The sequence below is a fragment of the Caenorhabditis briggsae genome (genome assembly GCF_000004555.2).
Source record: "Caenorhabditis briggsae complete genome, chrV, whole genome shotgun sequence".
Classification (NCBI taxonomy): Eukaryota; Metazoa; Nematoda; class Chromadorea; order Rhabditida; family Rhabditidae; genus Caenorhabditis; species Caenorhabditis briggsae.
This window is the reverse complement of record NC_013488.2, coordinates 17,635,852-17,660,749: the sequence shown is the minus strand read 5'-3', so window position 1 is coordinate 17,660,749 and position 24,898 is coordinate 17,635,852. Positions and strand designations below refer to the sequence as shown.

The window sequence follows — 24,898 nt, the reverse complement described above, 5'->3', positions numbered from 1 at the left end:
AATACGAAAACCGCGCAGATGTTGGAATAATGTACTAGTATTTGAACTGTGCGAGTAGTTTGAGTTTTAAGGTCTTATAGGATGACATGACTACTCCTAACAATTTTAGCTCCAATTCTCTCGCATCTTGCCGATGAACCCAATTTACATATGAGGAAAATTTGGGCAATACAGTAATCACTCCGTGATTATGCTGTTTCTCAGGCTTAGATAATTGTCAGAAAATATGCATTCCTAAGCCTATTAGAAGTATAAAATATATCATCAACAATTATTTTGCTATAAGACCTCAAAACTTTAAATTCTTACACAATTCAAATTTTAATACATTATTTCGGTATCTGTGCATTTTTAAGTTTTGGACCACTATTTTTTCTTGGGACCACTAAACTTTTTTGGGACCTCTATTCTTTTTTGGGACCTCTAAACTAGAAAAGAGCCAGAATATCTGTGATTCATTCTAGTATTTTCAAGTTCTCTACGTTCTCAGCTTCAAAATGAGCCTAAACATGGCATTTTTCAGTGGAAATCAAAATTTTTAAAATTTCAAAAACGGCCATGCGCCTTTAAACGCGGAAATTCAAAGTTAACAGAAATGGGTCGTGTTTAATCTTATTTTAAAGCTGAAAATGTGACAAAACCGAAAAATATAGTTAAAATGTTCTAAATCGCTAGTTTTTGAATAATATACAAATTTCTGAAAAAAAAAACACCTTTTTTAGAAAAGTTTGGGATTTCTCGAACTTTGCAAGTTTACAATATTGTATGCAATCTTTCACATTTTCAAATTGGACTCATTTTCAGCTTTAAAATGAGTTTAAACATGGCATTTTTCAGTGAAAGCCAAAGTTTCTAAAAATTTCAAAATTGCCATGGGCCTTTAAATTCAAAAATTCAAAGTTAACAGAAATGAGTGGTCTTTAGGCTAGTATGTTCTAGTACTTTGTTCGATCATATATCGGTTCCTGATTTTGAAATTTGAAAGAATTTCAGAATTTCGAAAATTCAAAAATTCGAAAATGTTAAATTTAGAAAATCCTTAATTTCTGAATTCAGAAGTTTGGAAATTCAAAATTTCCAGAATTACAGATATTTTATATTCCGGATTTTTGAAAATGTAAAATTTTAACAATCTGGAAATCCAAAAATTTGAGTATCCTAAAAATCCAAAATTTAAAAAAAAATCTAGATTTTGAAAATATGAAGTTTCTAAAGTCTTAGAATCGAAATTTTTGAAAATCCCGATGTTTTGAATCCTGTATTTTTGAAATGCTGGAATTCGGGATTCCAGAATTTTGGAATTCCAGATTTTCGAAATTTTGGATTTTCAGAATTTCAGATTACCAAAAATCGAGATCCCGGTATTTCAGATTTTTGAAATTACAGTTTTTCAGAGCGCGCACACACACACACACACACACACACACACACACACACACAGAATTTGGTGATTGTTAATGGTAAAGATTTAAGGTGTGACAGTACTCGCGTCCAAATGTTTCAAGAGTGCCCACCGAAATGCCGAAAAGGATGCAAAAACCAGCTATCCAGAGTTCAGTTCCATTCTTCATTGCGGAGGCCGAATTTGAAGAAGGAAGACACACACGAATCGTGTACTATGCTGGAGAGATAATATCTGAAGAGTAGTTTTTTGTTAATTTATTTTATTCTAATAAATATATTTTATGAAATTTCTTCTTGAAAAGTCTTTGTAGATACGATAGGACCTAAAAGAGCCAGACAGATTTTGCTTTTTTTCATATTAAGCTCATTTTTAGCTTCAAAATAAGCCTAAAAACGGCAATATTTGGAAACTTTTGAAAAGGTTCACAACTTTTGCTACAGTAACCCAAAACACTTGAAACAACAATTTCTGGTTTTAGAACATTGAGAGCTTCAAAATGAGCCTAAACACGCCCCTATCTGCTTCACTTCTAAATTTCATGGGTCCTTGCGCCTTTAAAATTGGGATTACTGTAGATTTTCAAAATTCTCCAAAACTAGGCATGCTTATACTCGTTTTAAAGCTCTCAACGTTTCATGTTCAAAAATTACAATTTCAAGCGGCTTGGGTTACTGTAGCAAAAGTAAGGACCAATTCGAAAATCTGAAATTTTCGAAATTTCCGAATATTGGCTTTTAATTTTTGCTACAGTAACTCAAAACACTTGAAACAACAATTTCTGGTTGTAGAACATTAAGAGCTTCAAAATGAGCCTTAACACGCCTAATTTTGCTCTTTTTTATAATTTCATGGGTCCCTGCGCCTTTAAAATTGGGATCACGGTAGATTTCCGAAAATCTCCAAACATAGGCTTGTTTATACTCATTTTGAAGCTCTCAACGTTCTGAAATCAAAAATCGTAGTCGGGTGTTTTGGGTTACTGTTGAAAAAATTAGGAACCGTTCAAAATTTCGATTTTTCAGATTTTCAAAGATTTTCGAATTTTTTGGAATATTGCGTTTTTTTTTCCATTTCCCATACATCATTATTGTCGGCATTCCGCCAAAAAAAAAATTGTTTATACTCTTTTCCTCTCTCCCTTTCCGCGTCATTTGTCCCTTTGGCGGGACACCGACACCATCAGTCTACCCTCTCTAAGCTCCGCCCACTTGGGATATAACATCGCTCTATCTATGCTTATTATTAGTCTCCACATGGACCCTAACTGGTTTTTGGGACCTTTTTTTTTATTTTTCTGATTATTCCTAGTTATTCTGAGAGCCAGTGTGTATGGGTCCAGAATTTCTAGACTTTTGATTTTTTCTGAAAATTCTATATTTTTTGGATCCAAAAAGTTATTGAGGTGAGTTCGATTTTCATGGATTTCAAATCTAAAATTAGCCAATTTGGGTCAAAAATCGTCATATTTAGTTCCTAACTTTTGCTACAGTAACCCAAAACACTCAACGTTGAGGGCTTTAAAACGAGCATAAACATGCCTAGTTTTTAAGAATTTTGAGAATCTACAGTAATTTTAAAAACGCACGAAGCCATGAAATTCAGAAGTGAAGCGAATAGGGGCATGTTTAGGCTCATTTTGAAGCTCTAAACGTTCTAAGATGAAAAATCGTTAGTTTAAATGATTCGGGTTACTGTAGCGAAAACCACAAGCCGATAATTGAAATATTTCTAAATTCTCAGATTTTTAAAGTCCTAACTTTTTCTACAGTAACCCAAAGCAGTTGAAATTGCAATTTCTAAATTTGAAATGTTGAGAGCTTCAAAATGAGTATAAACATGCCTAGTTTTGGATTTTTGAAAATTTACAGTAATCCCAAATTTTAAAGGCGCAGGGACCCATGAAATTTCAAAGTGAAGCGAATAGGGGCGTGTTTGGGCTCATTTTGAAGTTGAAAATGAGCTGAGTATAAAAATACGCAAAATATTCAAATTTGAATCAAAAGTTATGGGATTTTTTTAGTTCGAAATTTTTAATTTTGATGAGCTTAAAATTTTCGAGAATCTTGAACTAGAATAGATCCATTAATTTTCCAGAAGGACTTCTTCCCATCACTGGCTTCGAAAATAGCCAGGTGGCTGCTTCTCACAGAGGGCCCCTATACTACGGGGGCCCTTTTATTACAGGGGGCCCTTCTATTTTTTCCGAGCCCCTCTCGAAGGGCTTTCTATTGAAGGGGCCCTTCTAATACAGGTTTTTCGGTATCTTATTGAGTTTGGTACTGTATTTATTTGGTACTGTATTTTCAAATCGCATTGAGTGAGGAGATCGACGACAACATTTGAAAGGAGAGTGGGTCCCACAGGGATTTTGGAAATTAAAAAATTGTTATTCAATATATTATATATCGGAAAAATAAATAATTCAAAATAAAGTATCAAAATTAACAAAAAAAAAAAATAAATGAGAAAAATGAAATTTCAGCAAAATGGGTGGTGTTCAGGCTGATTTTGAAGCTGAATCCAAGCTGAATGCAACTAAAGTAACCAATTTCGATAAAAATCCTGAAAACAAAAGTTACGGTCAAAAAACATCTGAAAAACATTTTTCCAGAATCTCCTTCCGGCTTCCTATGGATCTGGGTATCCATTTTCTGGAAATTTCCGCCGACAAAGATTCTCAAACTCTAAAAATCAATAAAAAAAATCAATAAAAATTTTGAATGGCTAGAGCGCAGAGAAGCGATACACACTGCGTCTCTGACCTCAAAAAATCAACTTGGAGCGAAATAGGTTGTGTTTAGGCTCGTTTTAAAGCTCTCAACGTGAGAAATTTAAAAATGTAATTATCAGTCAAAAATATTGTGAATAGACAATGTTAGTGAAAATTTTTTAAAAAATTTCAAAAAAATAACTTTTTTTCCAGAATTTTCACCATTACTCAAAAACTCGGAATTTTTGACATTTTTAAATTTGTTTTTCTGCTTTTTCACATTCTCAGCTTTAAAATGAGCCTAAACATGACCCATTTCTGTTAACTTTGAAATTTTGAGTTTAAAGGCGCATGGTCATTTTTGAAATTTCGAAAAATGAGATTTCAGCAAAATGGGTCGTGTTTAGGCTGATTTCGAAGCTAAAAATAAGCTGAAATCAAATATCTTCATCAATTCTGATAAAAACTTCAAAAACAAAAGTTATGGCTAAAAATATTTTTTCAAAAACATTTTTCCAGAATCTCCTTCCGGCTTCCTATGGATCTGGGTATCCATTTTCTGGAAATTTCCGCCGACAAAGATTCTCAAACTCTAAAAATCAATAATTCGGAGCCAATCCTCTATGAACGGTTTTCCTACGGTAGCTACTGGTACAGCGGCTCCAAATCTCACACAATTTTCGGAAAACCTCCATTTTTGGCATTTTCGGAAGATTTGGAGTATTTGATTCAGAATCAGAAGACGTCAATTATTCAAATTCTAAAAATCGATTGGAAGGCTCCAGGGACCAAGGAGACCCCATTGAAATACGAATTCTCGGAATGGAAAAAATCGATAAATCGATTTTTTGACGAATTTGAGAGAATTCTGAAATCCAGGGACCCTCAAAAATTGCTAAAGGTTCGGGAACTACAAATTTGCACCAGTGATGAAGAGCAAGTTCTGAAAATCCTGAAATTCGTGGACCCCAACTTCCTGAAGACGTTGAAAATTCTGAATCCTTGGAATCTAGAATTACAAAAATCGATAAAAATCGAGGAGATTCCGAAAACTGAGCAATGGAAGAATTTGGAAGATGTCGATATCAGATTATCGATTGATTCCAAAAATTTGGATCCGTTTTTGGGATTTTTGAATGTCACCATTGTGATGGAGAAGTGGGATTTCGAGGGATGCGAACAGTTTTTGGAGGTATTTTTTTTCGAAAATTTCAGATTTTAAAACGGGTCCTAACTTTTTCTACAGTAACCCAAGACACCTGAAATATGCATTTTTGAATTTAGAATGCTCAGTGCTTGAAAATGAGCCCAAACACGGCAAACTTTGAAAACTTTGAAAATTTACAAGGTTTTTCGGTATCTTATTGAGTTTGGTACTGTATTTATTTGGTACTGTATTTTAGAATCGCATTGAGTGAGGAGATTGACGACAACATTTGAAAGGAGAGTGGGTCCCACAGGGATTTTGGAAATTAAAAAATTGTTATTCAATATATTATATATCGGAAAAATGAATAATTCAAAATAAAGTATCAAAATTAAAAAAAAAAAAAATGAGAAAAATCCAAAAATATGGAAAAAAATCACTTTTTCAAAGTCACAAAATTGTCCAAAACCAGGAAATAACGTTTTTCCGAATCCGGGAATTCAAATGTTTCGGCTTGCTCGTATTCTGGATGATTTTTCAATTGGCCAATCATCAAATTTCTTGATTTCTCGTTCCGAATTAAAAATTGCAGATTTTTGGGTTTTCCAGGTTGTGGGAATTTCTGCAAAAAAACCTTTTTTTGAACATTTGATACATTTTGTTTTGTAAAATTATTCAAAAAATGATTTTAACTTTGCAAATTTTCAGTTCAAATTCAAAAAAAGCTCGATTTTAGCTTCAAAATGAGCCCAAACACGCCCCTATTCGGATCATTCTGAAGTTTCATAGTCTGAACATGATGGACCATAACTCGAAGTACAGTAACCCAATCTTTTTGAAACTATTATTTTTGAATTTGTGTGTTTGAGAGCTTCAAAATGAGCCCAAACACGCCTATTTCCTCTTCACTTTGAAATTTCATGGGTCCCTGCGCCTTTAAACTTGGGATTACTGTAGATTTTCAAAACTTTCCAAACCTAGGCATGTTTATACTCATTTTGAAGCTCTCAACGTTTTAAAATCATAAACTGTTGTTTTAAGAAGTTTGGGTTACTGTATCCCAAGTTATGAACAAATTACAAATTTGGAATTTTCAAAGTTTTCCAAATATTGACCTGTAATTTTTGTTACAGTAACCCAAAACACTCGAAACTACATTTTTTGGTTTTAGAACGTCAAAACCTTTAAAATAAGCTCAAATTTCATGGGTCCCTGTGCCTTGAAAATTGGGATACTGTAGATTTTCAAAATTCTCGAAAACTAGGCTTGTTCATACTCATTTTGAAGTTCTCAATGTGCTCAATTCAAAACTTGTGATATCCATTGATTTGGGTTACTGTAGCGAAAGTTATGGCTCGTTTAAAAACATGAAATGTTCGAACATTTTCAATTATTGGCTTGTGGTGTTTGCTATTGTAGCCCTGAACACCCCAATTATTGAAATGTGATTTTAGAACATTTAGAGCTTCAAAATGAGCCCAAACACGCCTAGTTTCGCTCAACTTCAACCTTTCATGGGGTCCTGCGCCTTTAAAATAGGGATTACTGTAGATTTTGGAAATTCTCCAAAACTAGGCATGTTTATACTCATTTTAAAGCTCTCAACGTTCTAAAACAAAAAACTATAATTTTGAGTGTTTTGGGTTACTGTAGCAAAAGAAAGGACCCGTTTGAAAATCTGTAAATTTTCAAAGTTTTCAAAGTTTGCCGTGTTTGGGCTCATTTTCAAGCACTGAGCATTCTAAATTCAAAAATGCATATTTCAGGTGTCTTGGGTTACTGTAGAAAAAGTTAGGACCCGTTTTAAAATCTGAAATTTTCGAAAAAAAATACCTCCAAAAACTGTTCGCATCCCTCGAAATCCCACTTCTCCATCACAATGGTGAAAACCGTTCATAGAGGATTGGCTCCGAATTATTGATTTTTAGAGTTTGAGAATCTTTGTCGGCGGAAATTTCCAGAAAATGTATACCGAGATCCGTAGGAATCCGAAGAGAGATTCTGAAAAAAACTCTTTGAAAAAATATTTTTAGCCATAACTTTTGTTTTTGAAGTTTTTATCAGAATTGATGAAGATATTTGATTTCAGCTTATTTTTAGCTTCGAAATCAGTCTAAACACGACCCATTTTGCTGAAATTTCATTTTTCGAAATTTCAAAAATGACCATGCGCCTTTAAATTCAAAATTTCAAAGTTAACAGAAATGGGTCATGTTTAGGCTCATTTTAAAGCTAAAAATGTGAAAAAGCAGAAAAACATAATTAAAAATGTCAAAATTCCGAGTTTTTGAGTAATGGTGAAAATTCTGGAAAAAAAGTTATTTTTTTGAAATTTTTTAAAAAATTTTCACTAACATTGTCTATTCACAATATTTTTGACTGATAATTACATTTTCAAATTTCTCACGTTGAGAGCTTTAAAACGAGCCTAAACACAACCTATTTCGCTCCAAGTTGATTTTTTGAGGTCAGAGACGCAGTGTGTATCGCTTCTCTGCGCTCTAGCCATTCAAAATTTTAAAATCATGATAAATGCGTCGTGTTTAGGCTTGTTTCAAAGCTGAAAATGTGAGAAACTTGAAAAAATTGATTTTATTTAAAAATTCCAAAAAATAACAGAGTTATGAGAATAATTCCAAAATTTCGAAATTTTCAAAAATCATACTTTTTCAAAAATATGACGTGTTAAATCTCGTTTTGACGCTAAAAACATGAACAATTGCATTTTCAGCTTTAAAATGAGCCCAAACTTGCCTATAATCGCTCAACTTTGATTTTTGGGGTCAGTGACGCAGTGTGTCTCGTTTCTCTGCGTCTCTAGCCATGGAAAACTTCAAAATGGACCGAAGTAGGTCGTGTTTGAGCTCATATTGAAGCTCTTCATGTCATAAACTTAAAAATATAAAAAATTACAAAAAATAAAAAAAAAACTGACAACGTTGGAGAAATTTCAAAAATTTCAAAAAAATGTTTTCAGAAATTCGGTCATTTCTCGAAAACTTCCGGTTTTTGACATTTTAAACTATATTCTGCTGTTTTTCCACATTTTCAGCTTTCGAATGAGTATAAACACGACCTATTTCTGTTAACTCTGAATTTTTGAATTTAAAGGCGCATGGTCATTTTTGAAAATTTGAAAACTTCGATTTTCACTGAACTATGTCATGTTTAGGCTCATTTTGAAGCTCTCGACGTAAGAAACTCAAAAATAAGAAAATCAGTCAAAAAATTAGAAAACTCAAAAAGTTATAGCATTTTAAAATTTTCGAATTTTCAAAAAACTGGCATATTTGTGATAAACATGCCATTATGTGTCGTTAAAGTTAATGAAATTTATAATTCCCAGATTGACGAATTTGTCTTTTTTTTCAAATTTTCAGAATGAGTAGGCGCCAAAGGCCAATAGTTAATAGCGGGGTTCAAGAAACTACCGTATTCCAGAAATCCGAAAATTTTGAAATTGCGAAACATCAAAATTGAGCAAGATAGGTCATGTTTAGGGTCATTTTGAAGCTGAAATTGTGAAAAACTCAAAAATTCAAATTTCAGTCAAAAATTCCGAGAAATAAAATAGTTATGAGAAAATTTCCAAAAATTCAAAATTTTCAAAATTTTCAAAAATTCAATTTTTTTAGAATATGGCATATTTAGGCTCATTTTAAAGCTGAAAATCTGAAAAATTTTAATTTCAGCTTTAAAATAAGCCTAAACACAACCCAAGGCGCATAATTTTGAATTTTCGGGTCAGAGACGCAGTGTGTCTCGTTTCTCTGCGTCTCTAGCCATGGAAAACTTCAAAATTGTACTAAGTATGTCGTGTTTGGGCTTATTTTGAAGCTGAACATGTAAGAATGTCAGGAATATAATGTTCAATCCAAAATTCCGAAAAAAACAGAGTTATTGGAAAAAGTTCCAAAAATCGAATTTTCAAAATTTTCAAAAAAAAAAAAATTTTTTTTTCAAAAGTATATCATGTTTAGGCTCATTTCGAAGCTCCAAACGAGTAGAATTCAAAAATCCTAAACAATTTTCCTAAAAACTCACTTATCAAAAAATTCGGAGGGTGGAACCTCCTTTGGAGGTCTCTTGAACACTTGAACGATTCCAGGGACGATTTGATTCTAAAAATTTGGAAGAATTTTTTTGAAAATTAAGCTGAGCAATGTGCTGAAAGACTTACATTCTGATAACAGCAAAATATCCTTCGAGCGTTTTCCACTATATTGGGGAAAATTGAAGGTTTTCCCGATTTTTCGATTTTTTCCATTTTTTCGTATAGTTGAAAAAATCAGGAATTTCGAGAAGTAGAATGAACATTTTTATGTCATATGAAAAATAGAAAAATGAGCAATTGTTGGTGTTAAAAGCAGAAATTACGGGGTGTATGAAATGGAGACAAAAAGGGTGCACATGTGATTTGATCATGCTTTTTGAGGATTAGGAGATCAGAATGTTTGGAGGGCTGTAACTCGGCTGGAATGGATTTTTTAAGGGCTGAAAATTATATTTTTAGATTTGCCATGAAATGAGCTTCAAAATGAGCCTAAACATGATATGTTTTGGGGAAGTTTGAAAATTTCGAATTTTGAAAATTTTCCAAAAATTCAAATTTTTGAATTTTTCGAAGATGAGGGGATTAGTTTTCAATTGATAAGAAACATAGACAACTATAAGAAACAAGTTAAAAATTAGCTTCTTATGAAAAAAGGGAACTACAATAAACTTTTCCAAAAAAAAATTTTTTTGAAAACTTATTTTTATGGAGGTTCCCCCATAACTCGAAAACTAACGATTTCTCTTGTTTCTAAATTTTTGCAATGTTTTTCTCATGTTTTTTGCTTCAAAATGAGCCTAAACACGACCTATTTAGCTCTAAATCGATTTTTGGGTCAGAGACGTAGTGTCTCTCGTTTCTCTGCGCTCTAGCCATGGAAAATTTCAAACGTCGCGCGAAATATGTCGTGTTTAGGCTTATTTTGAAGCTGAAAACGTCAGAAACGTAAAAATGTGAAAGTTAGCCAGAAATATTGGAAACAGACAAAGTTAGAGTAATTTCAAAATTTTCGAAAAATTTTTTTTTCAGAATTTTGATCATAACTCAAAAACTTAAAAATTTTGACAATTATTTTTATATTTTCTGGCTTTGTTACGTTTTCAGCTTCAAAATGAGCGTAAACACGACCTGTGTCTGTTAATTTTGAATTTTTGAATTTAAAGGCGCAAGGCCGATTTTGAAAATTAGAAATTTTCGATTTCACCAAAGTATATCGTGTTTAGGCTCATTTTGAAGCTAAAACCATTTGAAAATTAGAAAATTAGATGAATGTTAATGAAATATGCTCGTTTTTGAGTTATGGACCATAACATATGGTCCAAATTCCAAAAAAAAGCGTTTTTTTCAGAAATTCTTCAAAAATCCCGAATTTCAAAATTTCAAAATTTTGAAATTCGATGCCTCAACCCAAATGCTCAAAATGCTATCATTCAAAATTGGAAGGCAAGTCCGGATGGTCCAAATTTGATTTCCGAATTTCAGGATATCAAAAAATTCCGGAATTTCCAAAATTCTGAAGAAATCAGAATCCGAAAGTCGGATTCTGAAGTTTTGATAATTTTTGAAAAAACGTTGATTTTTTGTAATTTCTAAATGAAGTTTTATGATTCTTTTGAAAGAAGTTTCGAATTTTCGATTTTTTGAATTTTTGAATTATTGTACCTTTCTGATTTTCCCCATTTTCTTCTCCTACATTCTGTCCCTTTTCGCTCACATTGCTCAGATTTGTCCATTTTCTAATTATATATTTTTGCATCTGCCTGTCCCCACCCGCATTTTTAATCCTCTTATTATGAACCCCTCCAGGTGAGTCTCGAAGGGACCATTTCATTTTCTCTGCGTCTCTCTCATTTTCCTTTACTCTCTCTCTCTCTCTCTCTCTCTCTCTCTCTCTCTCTCTTTCTTCCGAGCCTTCTCGAAGCTTCTTAAGGTTAGGCTCCGCCCCTTTTTCTGAGCACTCATTTGCACATTTTTCATTATTCTAATTTTCATGGATTTCGGACCATTTTTGTGAATTTTTGGGTCGTAGTATCATTTTTTAGTTGAAAACAAGATTTTACAGGTTTTCACCTTTAAAATGATCCCAAAAACATCTATTTTCAAAAATTTTAGATTTTTCGAATTTTCGAAAATTTCGATTTTTTTGGAAATTTTCCCATAACTCTTTTTTTTTGACTTTCTCACATTTTCAGCTTTAAAATAAGCCCAAACACGACATACTTAGTACAATTTTGAAGTTTTCCATGGCTAGAGACGCAGAGAAACGAGACACACTGCGTCTCTGATGAGCCTAAATATGCCATATTTCAGAAAAATTGAATTTTGGAAAATTTTACAAATTTTGAATTTTTTATGGATTTCCGACTATTTTTTTTTGTGAATTTCGCTGAAATTTTGACTTTTCACATGATTTTTGCTCATTTTGAAGATTTTGAGCTTTTTTTCACGATTTTCGAATATTTTTTTCCCGTTTTCCCAGAATGTCAAAAAGCCCCAATCCTTATGGAACACCCGAATTGACTGGACTACCCCAAAATGCAATAAAATGCCTAGTAAAACATTTGGATTATTTGGAGCAGTGAGTTTCCTAAAATTTTATAACCTAAAGATTTGAATTTGGCGCTTCGAGAGCTTCAAAATGCGCCCAAACAAGCCATTATTCGGAAAATGTTGAAATTTCCCCATTTTTTAAACGGGTCGTAACTTTTTCTACAGTACTCCAAACTTTTTGAAATGTCTATTTTTGAATTTAAAACGTTGAGAGCTTCAAAATGAGTATAAACATGCCTAGTTTTAGAGAAATTTGAAAATCTACAGTAATCCCAAGGGCATGGGCTTATGAAATTTCAAAGTGGAGCAAAATAGGCGAGTTTGAGCTTGTTTCAAAGCTCCAAACGTGCCACAAAATTCTGAAAACGCCAAAACTCTAACTTGGGGCATTAGAGCTTCAAAATGACCCAAAACACGTCTAAGTTTCATAAAATTTGAAAATATTCGATTTTCATTTGGTCCATAACTCTGAGTACAGTAACCCAATTTTTTTGAAACTATCATTTTTTGATTTCGATTATCGAGAGCTTCAAAATGAGCTCAAACACGCCTATATTTGCTCCACTTTGAAATTTAATAGGTCCCTGCGCCTTTAAAATTGGGATTACTGTAGATTTTCAAAATTGTCCAAACCTAAGCGTGTTTATACTCATTTTAAAGCTCTTAACGCGAGAAATCAAAAAATCGTAGTTTCAAGTGGTTTGTGTTACTGTAGAAAGAGTTAGGACCTGTTAAAAATTGGGAAATTTTCGAACATTGGCTTGTTTAGGCTCATTTTGAAGCTCTAAAAGCGGCTAATTCATTCGGGAATTCCAATTTATAGATGAATTGAAACTTTTTTTGAAGCTAAAAAGATACAAATTTCAGATTCCGTTTGCTGAGAACACACCAAAATCAAAATATACCGCTTGTAGAGCTTCGAAATGAGTCTGAACATGATGGGCCATAACTCGAAGTACAGTAACCCAATCTTTTTGAAACTATTATTTTTGAATTTGTATGTTTGAGAGCTGCAAAATGAGCCCAAACACGCCTATTTCCTATTCATTTTGAAATTTCATGGGTCCCTGCGCCTTTAAACTTGGGATTACTGTAGATTTTCAAAATTTTCCGAAAATAGGCGTGTTTATACTCATTTTGAAGCAATAAACGCGGAAAATTCAAAAATCGTAGTTTCAAGTGGTTTGGGTTACTGTAGAAAGAGTTAGGACCTGTTAAAAATTAGGAAATTTTCGAACTTTGGCTTATTTAGGCTCATTTTGAAGCTCTAGACGCGGCAAAAAAGGGAGAATTAATTCCAAAAGCTAAAAAAAAAACAAAATTTCAGATTCCGTTTGCTGAGAACGTGTCGACATCTTAATGAGAATCTCCCTATCAAAATTCCAGTGATAATAATCATATTTTCCGGGAAAAATGTGCAAGTTTATCTCCAAAAAGAGCTGAAAATTCCTCCAGAATACACAAAAATCGAGTACGATACGTGTCACGATGTATACGGTACCTACATAGGCTGCAAAATTTGGGAATCTCGAAACTTCCAAAGACAAGGGCGCGGCAATCCCGGATTTTATGCTGCCAGATTTTTGAGACGACTGTTTTCCCGGAAATTTCTGGAAATTTCTGGAATTTGTGTGGATTTTTCGGCTTCTGAAAATCATTCTGAAAATAAAATTTCAGAATTTTTTGAAATTCTGAAATCCCGGATTTCTGAATTCCCTGTGAAAACCCTCTGTGTTTCGGAAATTCGAAAAATTTGATTTTCAATTTTTTCGAGATTTTTCAAATTTCCGAATTCTCGTCGAATAATGAAAAATCTGGAATTGAGGATCTGGAAATTCTAGCAAAATTGAATTCCTGGAAATTTCTGGAAGTTTTGAATTTTGAAAAATTAGCAATTGTCCCAAAATATGAGTCCAATTTCGCCCACTTGAAATCAATTACCCTCACTGTTGTACTACTTAACGTACCGGATTTGATCGAAATTAAAGAGGTGAGCAATTTTTTACTTAAAAAATTTGAATTTGGCGCGTTTAGTGCTTTAAAATGAGCCTAAACAAGCCAAAAAGCCAAACTTTTGAAGTCTCCGTTTTTTGACGGGTCCTAACTTTTCGTACAGTAACCCAAATGCCTCGAAACAGTGATTTTTGAACTTGGCGCATTAAGAGCTTTCAAATGAGTATAAACATGCCTAGATTTGGAGAATTTCCAAAATCTACAGTAATCCCAATTTTAAAGGCGCAGGGACCTATTAAATTTCAAAGTGGAGCAAAAACAGGCGTGTTTGTGCTCATTTTGAATCTCTCAATGCTCCAAATTGAAAATTTTTAAGTTTCCAGTGGGATGGCATACTGTACTTTCAGTTACGAACTGATTTCAGATTTTTTGAGTAATTTCAAGCTTTTCTTAGGGTACTAATTTTTGCCACAGTAACCCAAACTCTTTAAAATTATAATGTTCCTTTTTTTGCGTCAAGAGCTTAAAAATGAATATAAACATGTCTAGCTTCAAAGGATTTCAGAAATCTACAGTAATCCCAAATTTAAAGGCGCATGGACCCTTGAAATTTGACAATGAGCCGAATAGGGGCGTGTTTGGGCTCATTTTGAAGCTCACAACAAGCTGAGTACAGCAATGCGCAAATTTATAAATCCAGACTAAAATCGACAAAATTAGGATCTTTTCAAAAAAAATTTTTTTTTGAAAAAATTTAAAAATCACAAAATCATTCTCCCATTAAATGATGATATTTCTGGACCTAGTTGTTCATGATTTGTAGATTTTGAGCTTCAAATAAGCACAAACACGCCCATACTTGCGCCATTTCCAAACTTCAAGGATCCCTGCGCCTATAAAATTAGGATTACTGGAGAATTTAAAAATTTTCCAAATCTAGGCATATTTATACTCATTTTGAAGCTCTCAACGTTTGAAATTCTAAATTTGATGTTTCAACTGTTTAGGGTTACTCTACTTCGAGTTATGGACCAAACAAAAAAAATTACAATTTCGAAAGTTTTCCAAATCTAGGCATGTTTAGGCTCATTTTTAAGCTCTAGAAGTGTCAAATTCAAATTTTAAGTTGAAAATTAAATTTCAGGCATTCATGACATCGAAAATCCTGCAACTCTACTTGGTATACTGTAATGGGTTATCTTCAGCAATGCTGATAGAAGCATTTGGATTTGGAATCGAAAATTCTGGAATGACAATCACTTGGGCGTTTCCGATAATTGATACTCCTCAAATTTTATTTATTGAATATTTTATTAAATCTGAATTCCAAAAAAAGTCACATGTGGATTTCAGACGGATAGGCTGAAAATATTTTTTAAAACTTTCTTTTTTTAATCGTGATTTTTCTGTAAATTGTGAATCAATTTTCAATAAATTTTTAATGAAAATCGGGAATTCAAAAAAAGTTTTTTATGCAAAAAAAAAATTTTTATGGTACCGTACCCTAACTACGGGCCATTAAAAAAAATGGTCCGAAAATCAAATTTCCACAAAGTTTTTCATGTTCTAGGCTTCAAAATAAGCCTAAACATGACCACTTTCTGACAATTTTGAATTTTCGAGCTTAAAGGCGCATGGACCCTTGAAAAATGGACCCCTGAAGAAAACTTTCAATTTTCACCAAAAGTGGTCGTGTTTAGGCTCATTTTGAAGCTCAAAACTTGAAAAACCCGAAATTTTTATTTTCTAGATTTTTTATGGTACCGTACCCTAAGTACGGACCATTTTCAAAAAATGGTCCGAAAATCAAAGTTCCACAAAGTACAGCTTGTTTATACTCATTTCAAAGCTCTCGATGCCCCAAATTCGAAAAATCAAGTTTCAAAAAAATTTATTCATGAGAAAGCGTAAAATTCAAGAAAAATCCAGTAAAAAACCATAGCTCCAAGAATCGGGAAAAGAAGAAAAATGAGAATTTTCGAGGTTTCAGAATCCCTGACGTCGTCTAAATCGTCTTCTGGATCGCTTTCGAGTTCGGAATCTTCTGGAGAGTCTTCTGAATCACTTCCAACGTCTTCTGAATTTTTAGCGGGGACTTCAGAATTTTCAAACATGAGTTTTGAATAAAATTTGATTTCTTCTTCTAAATTCGGAAAATTCACAGAATTCTCCAAAAATTCTGGAACTTTCTTCACCAATTTTTTTCCTTTTTTCATTTCATTTTTTTGCATTTTTCAATCCAAAATTGCTCATTTGCTCCATCAATTTCTCCACTGAAACTGGTCCAAAACCCCACTTTTTTTGGAATTTTTCGGATTTTTTTGATTTTTCGAATTTTGCCTCTTTCTGTTCTCATCGGCTCGAAATTTGGAGCGGAGCACAATTTCAGTGTTCTCTTGATCATAATTGCTGATAAAATCCGTCCAAAATGGTTTTTGATAGTACCAATACTCGAATGGGTCTCCACAATCTTTACAGTAGTTTCCCAGACTGCACGGGAGATCCTGAAAATTTTGAGGTTGAAAATTGAATTTAGAAAATTGCGAGCTGCAAAATGAGCCCAAACATGACCAGTTTTGCAAAAAAAAAATTTTTTTTAAACATTATTTTGGAAATTACGGATTCTACCGTATCTCGGTTCATTTTACAGTAATCCGACAAACTTTTATAGTTTTGAGTTTTGCTCGTTTCGTGCTTTCAAATGAGTATAAACACGACTATATTCGGACAATTTTTAGAAGTTTCGAAACTCTTCGGGACCATGCGCCTTTAAACTCGAAATTTCAAACTTGAGCAAAACTAGTAGTGTTTGGGCTCATTTTTTTGAAACTCTCGTTGAGCCAAACACAATGCTCACCGTGAAAATTTTGAGAGCCTGTTCATTTTTCGCCTTCATCTGTAGATTTTGCTCAATTCCGAAATATCAAGTTTAAAGGCGCATGGTCCCAAAAAATTTCGAAAATTTCTCCAAAACTAGCCGTGTTTGGGCTCATTCTGAAGCTCTTTTTCTGCCAAAATTGAAAATTCAAATTTTACCTCAATACAGTAATCCCATGAGCTCCTTTAATCATTTCCAATTTCAGGAATTTTTCGACTCCTGTGTAGATCACAATCAGACATCGGTCCTCTTTGTATCCAAATCTGACACGTGGCAATTCGAAATTTGTGGAATTCACAATTGAACGATCCGAATGCGATGTTGATCTCATTGCATGTCTGAAAATTTCAGATTTTTGAAATTTTTGAATTTGACTATGAGAATTTCAGATTCGTGGAAATTTCCGATTTTCAAAAATTTCCCAAAAATTTTCTAAATTTGAACAATCAAAATATCTGAAAACTTAAAATCAATTTTCCATAATTCTGAAAATCTGAAATTTGGAAATTTATGGAATTTTCAGATTTTCGAAATTTTTCCAAAATCCATAATTTCAGAAAACTGCTCATGAAATCACGTTTTTCACGTTTTTTAAAAAAATTTTTGAGTTTTTTTTAAAGTTCGAATTTTTTTGAGCTGGATTTTGTGCTAGAAAAAAGTGCCAGCATAATTAAATTATTCAATTTTTTTCGAATTTTCGAAAATCCGAAATTCATTGAAAATGGTAGGAAACTTTATTTTTTCAGAATTTTCCGTTTTTCTAGATGAAAACGATGCGAAATTTTGAGTTTCATTGATATTTTCAGCTTAAGAAATTTGAAATGAGCCTAAACATGACCTATTTCGCTTAATTTTGAAATTTCCAGTTTAAAGGCGGCATGACCCGTAAAAAAACTGCAAATTTCAGAAAATTTCAAAATGTGTGGTGTTTGGGCTCATTTTGATGCTCTGAACAAGCTCATTTCAGAAAATCAGAAAATTTTGATTTTGCTCAAAAACTGGCCGAGATACGGTAGTTTTTAGATTTTTAAACAATTTTTGAAGAATCACAAAAAAGACCGTAACTTTTGAATAGTTACCCTAAGCTTCTAGAAACTAGAATTTTTGGAATCCGCTGTTCTAGGCCTTCAAAATGAGCGTAAAAATGACCTATTTTGCTTGATTTTGAAATTTCGGGTTTAAAGGCGCATGACCCAGAAAAACTGGAAATTTCGAAATTTTTCAAATTATGTCGTGTTTATACTCATTTTAAAGCTCTAACCTTGCTGATTATGAGAAAAATTATTGATTTTTCTGAAAAATTACTCGAGATACGGTACATTTACCATCTCTATGAAAAATGAGCCATTTTTCCGGGAACATTCAAAAGTGCCCCAACAAAATCTCTAATTTTCCAGCTTTTCTGACTCAGAAAAATGCGAGAAATTCGAAAATCATAGTTTCAAACTCTGAAAATCAAAATTTCCAGCGATCCAGCACAAAAATCGCCGCACTTCTTGCTCTTTTTGCACTCATTCAACCGATTCATGGAATTGTGACTATGAAAGTAGTCTTGGGCGGTCCGAATGATAGTTGTGCAAAATATACGAAAAAAGGACATGAGTTTTTGAAAATCACTCATGGTCGTATTATGCAGCAAACTGGTGGAGTTGTAAGTTTTGGTCTAAAAAATCGATTATCGATTTTTTGAAAATTGTTCTCGAATATCTTATAAATTACGTTTTTGAATTCGTTTTTACTGGACAATCAAATAGAGCCCCAACGCGATTTGTTGCGCTCAATTGTGAAATTTCAAGTTTAAAGGCGCATAACCCAAAAAATTTCGAAAAAATCGATCTTTATGAAAATAGGTCATGTTTATAGTCATTTTAAAGCTCTAAACAAGTTAAATTCAAAAAAAGCGTAAAATTTTGCATTTTGCTCAACAACTTTTCGAGATACGGTAGATTTTGTAAAAACGTCGATTATCGACTTTTTTACAGATCGTTGGAAATATGCTGTGCACACCGAAAACGTTCGATGAAGCAAAACTTACGTATACGATGGTTTGTGATGGTGTTTCAGTGAGTTTCAGCAATTCCAGAATTTCCGGAAAATTCTGGAATTTTTTTCTGGAATTAGAAAAAAAAACGAATTCAGATTCCTGGCATGGGATACTTGTTTATGCTCGCGGTGACAGCACGCAAACAAATGCTCTCAGGACCAATCGATTATCATTACAATGAGAAAATGATGGGATTGGTGGAGAATAAATTCTTGGATGCCGAGAATTTGAAAAATCAACAATTCGATCATGAGCAACATTTATTCATTAAAGCGGTCGAAATTGAAGGAATCCGGAAGTCTGAGTAGGTCAAATTGTTTTGAGTTGTTTGAAATCAGCTTGTTCGTGAAGCTTCAAAAACCGGAAAAAAAGTTTTGATGCCAAAGTTCGAAAATTTCCTAATTTTTAACAGGTCCTAACTCTTTCTACAGTAACCCAAACCACTTGAAACTATGATTTTCGAATTTCTCGCATTTTTCTGAGTCAGAAAAGCTGAAAAATTAGAGATTTTGGGGCACTTTTGCATGTTCCCGGAAAAATGGCTCATTTTTCATAGAGATGGTAAATGTACCGTATCTCGAGTAATTTTTAAGCAAAATCAATAATTCAAAGTTTCTCATAATCAGCAAGGTTAGAGCTTTAAAATGAGTATAAACACGACATAATTTGAAAATTTTCGAAATTTCCATTTTTCTGGGTCATGCGCCTTTAAACCCGAAATTTCCAAATTAAGCAAAATAAGCCATGTTTAGGCTTACTTGAAAGCTCTAAACAAAACAAATCCAAAACTTAGGTTTCGAATATTTCAGACTACAATGGGCACAGTTAGAGCACACTTTTGATTTTTGAGCAATTTCAGGAACGTTCAAAATCTACCGTAACTTGAGTAGTTTTCGAGCAGGACAAAAATTTTGTACAGTTTTGAATTGGGCGTGTTTAGAGCTTCAAAATGAAACTACACACGATAAAATTTAGACGATTTCGAAATTTTCAGAAAGTTTAAGGTGGACCATGCGCCTTTAAACCCGAATGCTGGTATGCTACCAAGTTTGGGCTCATTGTGAAGCCCTAAACAAGAGAAACTTAGAAAACGTAAAATCATAAGTTTGAACAAAAATGCACAAGGTTAGGGCAAGATTTCCATTTTTTGCGCTAGAATCTACTGTATCTCGGCTCATGTTACAGTAAGCTAGAAATTTAATCCAGATTTGAGTATTGCTCGTCCAGTACATTGAAATGAGTATAAGCATTACTAGTTTTGGTGAAATTTGAAAATTAAAATTTTTTCAAAGCTTATGCGCCTTTAATCCGAAAATTTCAGATATTTTCTATACGAGGACTGCGGATCGGTCAAAATGCGAGGACTGATTGCTGATCACGGATTGTATTTTATGCTTGGACCAGACGACAAAAAAAACGAACCAAAAAATCATTTGTCTAGAATGTATTATGAGCCATATGGTATTAACGAGCACATGGTCATGAACTAATATTGATTTTTCTGGAAAATAAAGAGATTTTTAATTGAATTGATTTTTTTTTTGATTTTTTTTGTTGATTCTCCAATTTTTAACTGAAATTTTCAAGTTTAGAGCTTCAAAATGAGCCCGAACACGATATAATTCGGAGAAAAAATCAATTTTCGCCGAAAACGCGCCAGGCACGAAAAATGCGTCAACACACCAAATATGCGTCAAGTCACGAAAAATGCGTCAAATTATTGAAATTGCTTCAAAACACGGAAAATGCGCCTATGGAAAAAAGCTTCAAGACACCAAATGTACATCATCAGGACACCAAAAATGAGCTAAGACACTGAAAATGCGCCAAAGCACCATAAATGCGCCAAGGCACTGAAAATGCGTTAAGGCACAAAAAACGTGCCAAGACACACAAAACGCGCCGAGGCACTAAAAATACGCCAAGTCACTGAAAACGCGTCACGATATATTTTGGAGAAAAAATCGATTTTCGTCGAAGACGCGCCAGGCACGAGAAATGCGTCAACACACATTCGACGCTTAGACGCCTTTTTGGTGCCTTGGCGCATTTTCAGTGACTTGACGCATTTTTGGTGCCTTGGCGCATTTTCAGTGACTTGACGCATTTTTGGTGCCTTGGCGCATTTTTGGTGACTTAAAAAATTCACAATTCACTACAGACTACAGAAATTATTTGTTATTTGAAATAAACAATAGGCAAAAAGGAAAAAAAAATGTTTGTCGAATTTTTCGGGTTACTGTAGGGAATTCGGTGAGCGATTGAGAATCTGAAAATGTGTCATCTTTTCAAAAAGTACAGTATCCCTTAAACTCACATTTTTCCAATTTTATTCATTGAATTTCAGAATTCCTGCTAATTTCTCCAAATGCTTTTTCGATGTTCCTGGTCGTCTAGGTGTGACAGTTAGTTTCTGAATAAATATTGTATTGAAAGTTTCCAAAACTACAGTAATCCTGAAATCGCCTAGTCGCCTATAAGTTCCCGCGCGTATTTTCAGTGCCTTGGCGCAGTTTTGGTGTCTTGGCGCATTTCTAGTGCATTGAAGCATTTTCAGTGACTTGACGCATTATAAGTGACCAGACGCATTTCTGGTGTCCTGATGCATATTTGGTGTCTTGACGCTTATTCCGAGCCTTGACGCATTTATGGTGCTGTGACGCGTTTTCAGTGCATCTGCGCGTTTTTGGTGCCTTGGTGCATTTTCAGTGACTTGACGCATTTATGATGCTTTTCCGCATTTTCAGTGTCTTGGCTCATTTTTGGTGTCCTGACGCTTTTTTCGAGCCTTGACGCATTTATGGTGATATGGCGCATTTTGAGTGCTATGGCGCAATTTCAGTAATTTGACGCATTTTTCGTGACTTGACGCATATTTGGTGGTACTAACTACAGTATTTCCCCAAATCTATAGAAATCCCTCAAAAATACCTCTTCTGAATCCTCTCGATTGCTCATCACAACTTCTGGCGACTCTCCATCCTCGTTGTCCCGAATTATAATGATTTTTGGATTGTCAGCCTTTTCAGCAGTCTCAGAATTTTTCAAAAATTCCATTCTCTGTTTTTGAACCTTCTCCACCAAATCGTTCAATTTGAAATTCCCGCGATTCTTCGATTTTGGCGCCAAATGTTGATTTTTCAAAAATTTCGAAAAATCCAGATTTGGATTTTCGAATTTCAGCCGTTGAAAATCGCGAATTTGATTGTATTCCAATGTTCCAACTTTGTAGAAAATTCGATTTTCCGGATTTTCAGAAGTTTCAGTAATTTCAGAAATTTCAGCCTTCAAGTTTTCAGGTTTTGGATTTCCAGAATTTTTTTCCGAATTTTCTGGAAATGAAAATCTTGCACTTTTCTTGATTCCTAGCGATTTTGAGCGCTGTTTTTGAATTTTTTCATCCCGTTTCTGGTCCAATTCTTTCTGTTTTTCCCACTCTTCTGGTGTCTTCGATTTGGTCCATGGATGGTAGTTAGCGTTGACCTCGGCAGCAGTTTGAGGACGGTCTTGGTAAAAATGGGACATCTGAAAATGAAAATAAAAAAAAATCGACCCAAAAAATCATAAAAATTGACCGAAAACTCAGAAAAATTTTTTGCAAAATGTTTTTTCAAAAATTCGAAAACCTACCGTAACTTTTCCACTTTTTGTCCCAGTTTGATGAAACATATATGTTTAAATGTATCTTGTTTTGAGCTTCAAAATGAGTATAAACACGACAAAGTTTGGACGATTTTGAAATTTTCGAAATTTTCCGGGTCCATGCGCCTTTAAACTCGAAATTGAATTGAGCAAAACATGTCGTGTTTAAGCTTATTTCAAAGCTCTAAACAAGAAAAACCTTAAAATTTAGGTTTCAAAAATTTCAGACTACAATGGGTACAGTTAGAGAGCATTTTTTAATTTTTGAGCAATTTCAGGAACGTTCAAAATCTACCGTAACTTGAGTAGTTTTCGAGCAGGACAAAAATATTAAACAGTTTTGAATTGGGCGTGTTTAGAGCTTCAAACTGAGCCTAAACACGATGAAATTTGGCCAATTTCAAAAATTTTGAAGTTTTAAACTGGACCATGCGCCTTTAAACCTGAAATTTCAAAATTGAGCGAAGCATACCGAGTTTGGGCTCATTTTGAAGCTCTGGACAAGGCAAACTCAAAAACCTACAATTTGACCAGTTTGGACAAATATGGACAAAGTTATGGCAAGATTTTCATTTCTGGGACAGTTTTTGTAACCTTCAAATTAAAGCAAAAAATATTGTTTTTTTTTCAAATTTTCACTTTCGAAACTGAATCTTCAAATTTTTTATGATCTTCTAATTTTCGTACTCTAGAAGACAGACACAAAAATAAAAAGGGAAATTTGGGAGATTTTTAAAGATAAGCCAAAAATTTTCCGCCGATTTTTCTTTTGTTTTCCCCAGATTTTCGGGGAAGAGGCTACAAAATAATCGTCATTTAAATAGATTTGAAAAATCCGATAAGAATCAAAATAGTGCGGATTTTTTGAGACATTTGTTCGGTTGTTCCATTAATTCAGTTTTTTTTTAATACTTGCGACCGGGCCTTTGCCGGGCCTACGCGGAATCTGCCATAGATTCTTTCAGAATCAATATTTTTAAACCAACTAAATTAAATATGATAGAACTTGACGAGTGCTACAAAATGCTATAATTTAATAAGTTGTATCTTGTTTATGAACAAAGTTACAAGCAAAAAACATAAACCCGGCCCGGCCCGGGCCGACGCGACAAGGTCCGGCCACTTTATGACTTGTAACTTTGTTCATAGACAAGACACAGTTTTCCAAATAATACCGTTTTGTAGTGCTCGTGGAGCTCTATCATATCTATTTTGGTAGATTTAAAAATATTGTTTCTGAATGAAAATATGGCGAGGCCCGCGAAAGGCCCGCTCGCAAGTATGTTTATCTTGGAATCAAAAAATTTTAATTTAGAAGAATTTTCATTCTGAATCATTCTGAAAATTTCAGATTATTAGAAACTCCAGAATTTCTAGAAGTTATTGTTACGAGAAATTCAAATTTTCAATTTTTGGAAAAAAAAAATTTGAAATTGAGAATTACTAAAGTTTCAAATTTTCGATTTTTTTCGAAATTTTTAAGACTTTTGGAATTTCTTTCAATCAGAAAAATTTAGAAATTTCCAGGAATTCCTAGACGTTTTATAGTCCCAACTCTTCCCAGTAGTCGTAAATTTTCAAGTTTTTAAATGATTTTTTTTTTCTGAATTTTTTTTTTCGAAAAAGCGACAGATTTATTATCATTTTTGATTGAATTGTTGTTGTCTGGAGTACTTTTTTTCTCTTAAAAAAATCTGGAGATTTATTGATGATGACGTATTGAGAAGTGTCTGAAAATTTGGAAATCTGAAAAAGGGAAAATGATCTTTGCAATAAGAAGAAACATAGAAAATATAAAATATTTCTGAATTTTTGAAATAATTCGTCAATTCGTAATAATTCGTCTTACAATAATTCGATAATTCGATAATTTTATTCGATAATTTTACAATAATTCGTCTTACAGGGTCACGTAAATCTATATTTATTTTTTTTTTCTTCAAAAGTTAACAGAGTGACATCGGGATGGACAAACGCCTCTTACGTTTTATATATATATATAAGGGAGATGCCTGCAACGTTTTTCAGAAATTTGAGAATGTTTTAAAGGTGGGGGGGACAGGAGATTTTACGGGAGATTTTTGTAGTTAGAGTATGCATTCTACCGTCACGGTGTACAACGCTTAATGTCACTCTGTGTACAGCTGTCGTCCTCGCCTTTATGTATGCAATCGGGCGTGCGCTTTCTCTTTGCCCGCGTGGCTCAGTCGGTAGTGGCGCCGCACCCTCAATCATCGCCCTCACAAGTTCAACTCCTCGAGGGCATATTTAAACGATATTTCGAGAACATTATTTTTTTCATGTCCCCCCACCTTTAAAATCGATTTTTTTTTCTAGTAATTAGGATTTCCAGTCTATCATACTTGTAATCCGGCCCTGCCATAACTTCCTTCAGAATCAATGTTTTCAAACCAACTCAATCAGGTATGATAGAGCTCTACGAGTACTACAAAACGGTATTATTTGGAATACTGTATCTTGTCTATGAACAGAGTTACGGAGCAAAAGGAAGAAG

At 33.6% G+C, this 24,898-nt stretch overlaps 3 protein-coding genes across 3 annotated transcripts; 2 read left to right on the top strand and 1 right to left on the bottom strand.

The window, feature by feature from the left end:
- Nucleotides 1-4,653: 4,653 nt before the first annotated feature.
- On the top strand, nt 4,654-5,827 carry CBG17806 (the record flags this gene model as incomplete). The annotated part of the gene is made up of 2 exons (XM_045238484.1): nt 4,654-5,307; nt 5,735-5,827. 2 exons carry the CDS (start codon nt 4,654-4,656, stop codon nt 5,825-5,827), a joined length of 747 nt encoding a protein of 248 aa, XP_045096307.1.
- A 5,969-nt stretch (nt 5,828-11,796) lies between these two features.
- On the top strand, nt 11,797-20,231 carry CBG17802 (the record flags this gene model as incomplete). Its single annotated transcript, XM_045238483.1, has 5 exons — nt 11,797-11,853; nt 18,166-18,348; nt 18,680-18,760; nt 18,837-19,045; nt 20,063-20,231. 5 exons carry the CDS (start codon nt 11,797-11,799, stop codon nt 20,229-20,231), a joined length of 699 nt encoding a protein of 232 aa, XP_045096306.1.
- On the bottom strand, nt 15,715-17,028 carry CBG17803 (the record flags this gene model as incomplete). The annotated part of the gene is made up of 3 exons (XM_002648857.1): nt 15,715-15,896; nt 16,265-16,323; nt 16,856-17,028. 3 exons carry the CDS (start codon nt 17,026-17,028, stop codon nt 15,715-15,717), a joined length of 414 nt encoding a protein of 137 aa, XP_002648903.1.
- Nucleotides 20,232-24,898: the final 4,667 nt, after the last annotated feature.